At 41.2% G+C, this 5,656-nt stretch overlaps 3 protein-coding genes and 1 pseudogene across 4 annotated transcripts in view; 2 read left to right on the top strand and 2 right to left on the bottom strand.

Annotated features, from left to right (window-relative positions):
• Positions 1-1,797, top strand: part of LOC106342395 (putative GATA transcription factor 13) — a 6,762-nt gene extending 4,965 nt beyond the window's left edge. The window contains exon 5 of one of the 2 annotated variants that reach the window (XM_013781310.1): positions 1,777-1,797. The gene's annotated coding sequence lies outside the window, so the exon portion shown is untranslated. Of the gene's footprint in view, positions 1-1,772 lie in introns of both variants that reach the window. The other variant, XM_013781311.1, reaches the window with a different exon arrangement.
• Positions 232-1,764, top strand: LOC106338993 (annotated as a pseudogene).
• Positions 1,798-3,393: 1,596 nt separating the features above from the next.
• Positions 3,394-4,125, bottom strand: LOC106338994 (receptor-like protein 12). The gene has a single exon (XM_013777839.1). It carries the CDS (start codon positions 4,123-4,125, stop codon positions 3,394-3,396), a length of 732 nt encoding a protein of 243 aa, XP_013633293.1.
• Positions 4,126-4,633: 508 nt separating this feature from the next.
• The window catches only part of LOC106342394 (LRR receptor-like serine/threonine-protein kinase GSO1), a 6,001-nt gene continuing 4,978 nt past the window's right edge, over positions 4,634-5,656 (bottom strand). The window contains exon 2 of the mRNA XM_013781306.1: positions 4,634-5,146. Coding sequence (XP_013636760.1) covers positions 4,690-5,146 — 457 coding nt within the window. The 3' untranslated portion in view covers positions 4,634-4,689. The remainder of the gene's footprint in view (positions 5,147-5,656) is intronic.

The following is a 5,656-nucleotide window of genomic DNA, read 5'->3' on the forward strand; positions in this document are numbered from 1 at the left end:
CATGATGGTGAAACCTTCTCCTCAGAAGAGGTTGATTGAAATAGAACTGAGACTGGTGACTTCACCAGTAAATTCATCCCATTGGACAGATATGAAAATATATAGCAAGGAGAGATCCCATCGGGATTAATCTTTGAAACACTGACCCAAGCATGGAAATCCACTAAGATTTGGATCGAATTTTCTTTTATGGGATTGGGCCTTGGCAGGCTGACCAGCTTCATCAAACAAATGGGCCAGGCCCAATCACTGAGAGACATCAGCTCAGTGAACGTTGTCCGTACGAGCCGGGAAGCTTTGGATCTAAGATGTTCTTCGACGCTCGCCGACAGAGTGGCCACCGGAAGAGCTTCGCCGGAGAGGAAAACTACTGCCGTCACATAGACAACCCGGAGGAGAATAGAGCATCACTTTACAAGATGGAGAGATTGTAGTTTTACCAATTAGACTCGGATCTGGACTCGTGATACTGTAAGATCTGGCGCCGTTTAGATGAGGAGGAGCAGCACACGGTGGTTGGTGGGACTCGCACCTCTCCGAAGACGAAGAGGTTGAGTTCATCAGTTGAGAACGACGATGCTCCATACGCAGTTGAAAGGCTTGGACAAAGTCGCCAGAGAAAGGTACGACAGGATATAAACCCGAAGACCAGAGCTTTGCGGCGGCGAGAGAATCCTCCCGACTCATCGCTGGAGGAAGGACCAAACGAAGGGATAGGACCGCGGGTAGCAGCACGGCGAAGATTCGAAGCTCTCATCTTCGTCGTAGCGTCTGTCGGGACCTCCTTCCTCCAAATAGACAAAGAAATCGAACCGGTAACAAGCAGATAGCACAATGAAACATGAAGCAGAGAGTGACGGAGATAAGTAGACTCGACGCAGATGTCCAGCGCCGGCGAGAAAACGCGTCGCCGGCGCCAGAGGCCATGGATCTAGGTTGAACCTCGAAACTTGTGTCTGGGAGGTTAGGGCGAACTCAGAATATGTTTCCTCATTAGGGTTTAAATCACTTATGTTTGTGATTTGGTTGATCTTATTGGGGGTTCTTAGGATGGAGTTTTTAGCGGAATATAAGAACCCGTCTCTTAACTTTTAACTAAAATAAGCTAAGAAGCGGCTTTTTTAGTTAAAAATTAAGAGACATTCCGCTAAGAACTCCAATAATCATGCTCGCGTGCAGAAGCAGTCGAGTTCTTCAGAAGTCTCGTTCACCATAGATAGCTCCCTTCCTGATGTCAAAGTCTCAACGCTATTCCAGTCGTCAAGCGGTACTCAAGCGCAGTACCGCCAACGGTTCTGTCTCGTTTCAAAACCCAAACAGAGCTTTCCCCGTGAAAGGCACCAGAAGCAACCTCAACATTCAGATCCCTCAAGTCATTTGCATCAGAGATGGTCCAGCAGTTTGCTCCTTATCATTCAGACTCCAAAACTTACCACCTCCCTTCTCAGAACGCCCCCAAGAACAAACGCCAGATGAAGAACAAGAATCAAGTCTCTGACAGTCCAGACTCATATAACTCAGATGGGACAATCCGCATGTGCACTCATTGCGAGACGACCGAGACACCACAATGGAGGGAAGGTCCCTGTGGGCCTAAAACACTGTGCAATGCTTGCGGAGTTCGGTTCAGGTCAGGTTGTCTACTTCCGGAGTACCGTCCATCCTCAAGCCCGTCCTTCATCCCAAGCTTACATTCCAATTCTCACAGGAAGATCATAGAGATGAGAAGGAAAGATAAACCGGGATGACCCGTGCTGGTTTATCCCTGAGGATTAGAGATTATATGGAGAGATGTATTCAATATAGTATTAGAGGATTTGAAGTAATTTGATTTTAAAGAGCTTAGATGATTTTCGGTGAATTAGGGAGTTATGATTTTAATTAGAACTATATTTTGAGAAATTACATAAAATTACTTTAAACAATGATGAAATGACTAGACTAACTCATATAAGTTAGAAATGACTAGAATAACTTTTGAAACATGAAAATGTACCTTTTTAAATGTGATTTCTTTAAATGCATGAACGAACTTAGATGAGCAAAATAATCTTAGCCGACAAGACTTGATTGGTAGGAGTTTGGTGAGCCTATCAAATATGATCTTATTGCATGTTTAGGATCTGATATTTACCGGAAGTAAAACTCTATGACTCCAAAGACACATTGGCTATTGTTAATATCATACAAAGGTGTTACTAAATGAGATAGGCCAGTCCAGTCGAGTGCAGAACCAAGTAGCTGCAACGTTTTCTCTTAGTGTTTTGATCAACAACAATGTCTCTGGTGCGTAGCAACCTTGATTGTTACGTACTCCGAAGTTTTTGTTCAGCCTTGTTTTAATTATATAAACAAATCTTTGTAGTGTTTCAGACCGTTTTCAGACAAAGTAATACAGTAAACAGACAAAATCATGTAGAACACCCAAAGATAAACGACCAGGAGAATAAAAAAAAAGCTAATTCTAACGATTAAGGCAGTGAGAGATCGTTGAATATTTGCACTGCTGTGATCATGAATCATATGACCAAGCTGGTGAAAAATATAACCTGCACTTGAGAGTTTTTCAATTGTTGGGAATCATTGTCCTATTTCTCAGTCTCTAACATTTCCTTCTTCACATCAGGTTTATCATTAGTCAGAGCCTCTGATAATTTGATGAAACAGGTGAAGCATAAGGAGTATAGGCAGATATGAAGACATGGTTGTCCCTCGACGACAAAAAAAAAAGAAAAAAGAAAACAGAACAGTAGCTCATTACATGGTTCAAAATTATTGATACACTTTTACAAGTGTACTATTCAAAGAAGAAGCAGGGGAAACAAGTTATGGAGTCAAGAGAAGAGGAAGCGGGAACTTCAAATCAAGTGGGAATAAAGAATGGAAGCCTCTAGCTCAGAGAGTGTCTTTGGCAGTTACAGACTTTACATTTCGTACAAGTGTTGTATTCTTTTACTTTGAGAGTTATCCGATTTGTGATCAGAAAATAACAGTAGAGTCGTGAGACTTGAGGCGATTCTCTTGTTGAGAATTCGTATGAGAAGAATCGATATCGAGAGATAGAGATTGCTTCTTGAGTTGTTATTGAAGGTTGTAATCGGAGATTGATTGTTATACAAAGTTGAGTTTCAGGTTTACGATCATTATACATCTTCAAACTTAACAACTATACAATACATAATCTTTAGGAACCAAATCAAGACAACATATTTTATCAACCAAAGATCTTATTTCAGTTTATAAAATCAAAACCAAGAGAGCAAAAGACTTAGAGGTTTCATAACATAATAACTTATCGATATCACTCACACACATACATATCTATGTCGGAACGGTTATAACAAAAACCCTTACACTTATTTAAACAACACGAAATGCACAAACAACTTCATTTCAAAGGCGAAACAACTTGAAGAACAACACGGGTTTATACGAATAAAGGACTTGTCCAATCGCCAGGCCAAACAAGACTCCGGGCCCATATCCCATTGCCGCTGCTTTCCAGTTGAACACTTGTTCTTGCTTTGAAGGTTCCGGCTCTTGTGCCTCAGGTGTTGATGGTACCTTGTCCTGGAAGCAACTCTCTAGAAGAGGACGCCCACAGAGATTGAGATTCCCTTCAAAAGAGGATTTAGGCTGTCCTCCCAACTGTGTGCTCTGTGGTATCTGGCCCGTGAGTTTGTTATGTGAAACGTTAATGTACGCCAAGAACGATAAGGTTGCTAGCTCCTTGGGGATATTTCCAGAAAGTTGGTTCCGAGATAGGTCTAATGACTGGAGGCTCGTGAGATTAGCCCAAGAGGAAGGAATATGACCAGTGAAATCATTGTTGGATAGGTTGAGCACAATAAGCGACTTCAAAAGGCCTATGGATTCTGGAATCTGTCCTCCCAGTTTGTTTTTAGAGACATCTATTGATGTGTAGGCCAGAAAGATCTTTTCCAGCTCCATGTTTATTCCTTTGTTTCTCAAATACATGGAAGGGTAATAATCATACATGAAAGGATCTCCCATGTACAATGGCTGGCTTACCTTTTGAGGAGTACTCAGCAAGGGTGTACTCCAGTTGACAAAGTAATCATGTGGTAGGCTTCCGGTGAAATTGTTACGCGATATGTCAAACATTCGCAGTTCCGGAAATGACAGAGGATGTTGAGGGGAATAGATTGGACCATGGAACATGTTAGATCGTAGGACGATTATTTTTAGTTTCGGTAGTTCTTCCAGCCAAAACGGAAAGGTGTCGGCGATTCTGTTGCCCTCCACGTTTAGATACTCTAGGTTTGTGCAATTTGCAAGAAAGCTTCCCAGTTATTTGATTGTTGCTAACGTCAAGTGTTCTTGTTAAACCAAGTTTGTAGAATAAGTCCGGAAGTCTCCCAATGAGATTGTTGTTTCCTAGATCCACATCTTGTACTGATATAATCAAGCATCGGGGAATTGAACAACTGAAATTGTTGTGCGCTAGATCTAGAAGATTTAGGTAGGTTTGATTGCACAACGAAAGAGGTATTTCTCCTGTGAAACTATTATCTGATGCAAGCACGTAACTCAATCTCGGTGAAATAACAGGAAAAGATCCTTGAAAAGCGTTTGACCTCAGGTCTAACGCGTCAAGTGACGAATTGAGAAGCATTCTTGGTGATCCTTCAAAGCTATTGAGTGAGTTGTGAGACAGAAACAATTCACTCAAAGAAGGCAGACTCCATAAGGCACCTCTCCTTTGAGTCTATTGTTTACAGTGCGCAAAATTACCAGCTTAGTTAGATTTTTCATAAATGTGGGGAACTCTTCGATGTTGCAGTTATTCAAGACTAGTTCCTTCAAATTTGGTGATCCGGGATTAAGCCTTGATATAGCATTTCCAGAAAGATCAAGTAACTCTAAAGACTTGAAGCCCAAGGAAAAGAAGTTGAATGGGTCGGTTGTGTTTTGAAAAGACAGGTAGAGTTCCTTGAGGTTGGTGAATTTTGAGAGAGGCTCTAGGATACGACCACTGAGACGGTTATTGCTAAGGTATATAGTTTCAAGCTTAGATGATGAAGAGCAATTCATAGTTTCAAGAGAGTCTGTGAGATGGTTATTGCTCAGATGAAGAGTTGACAGGAAAGGCATGGTGAGTAGAGAACAAGGGACGTTTCCAGACGAGAGATGTTGGATAATTTCAATTAACTTGAAGAGCAAGTTAACTCATTAAAGTGAAGTTTGATGGGTTAAGGAAAAAGGAAAACATATCGAGCTTAGGAATGTTTCCATATTATTATTAGGAAAAGATGTAGTTTCGCCCTTAGGAAAAGATGTAGCTTCTTCCTATATAAACAGTTCTCATGGAGAGATGTTCCATCAAGAGAAACACATTGAAAGGTTTAGTTTTGAGAGAGTTTCTAAATCTAATAAGAAGAGAAGTTCTTATAATCTTTGTGTTTGTGCAACTTTAATTGGTATCAGAGCCAGGTTTCGAAGGTCGTTTACAAGAGGAGTTGTAACTTCGATCAAAACATGGGAGACGATTCTCAAGCACGTGATAAAGGTCTTGAGATGAAGAAGGACATACGATGTCCGATGCTAACATCGACCAACTACACCGTATGGTCGATGCGAATGAAAGTGATGCTTCGTTTATACGAAGTTTGGGATACGATTGATCCAGGGAGTA

This window comes from Brassica oleracea, chromosome C4 (genome assembly GCF_000695525.1).
Source record: "Brassica oleracea var. oleracea cultivar TO1000 chromosome C4, BOL, whole genome shotgun sequence".
Lineage (NCBI taxonomy): Eukaryota > Viridiplantae > Streptophyta > Magnoliopsida > Brassicales > Brassicaceae > Brassica > Brassica oleracea.

Bases quoted from the DNA above. Each gene is read 5' to 3' on its own strand.
- LOC106338994 (XM_013777839.1), bottom strand. From the start codon at position 4,125: ATGTTTGACATATCGCGTAACAATTTCACCGGAAGCCTACCACATGAT.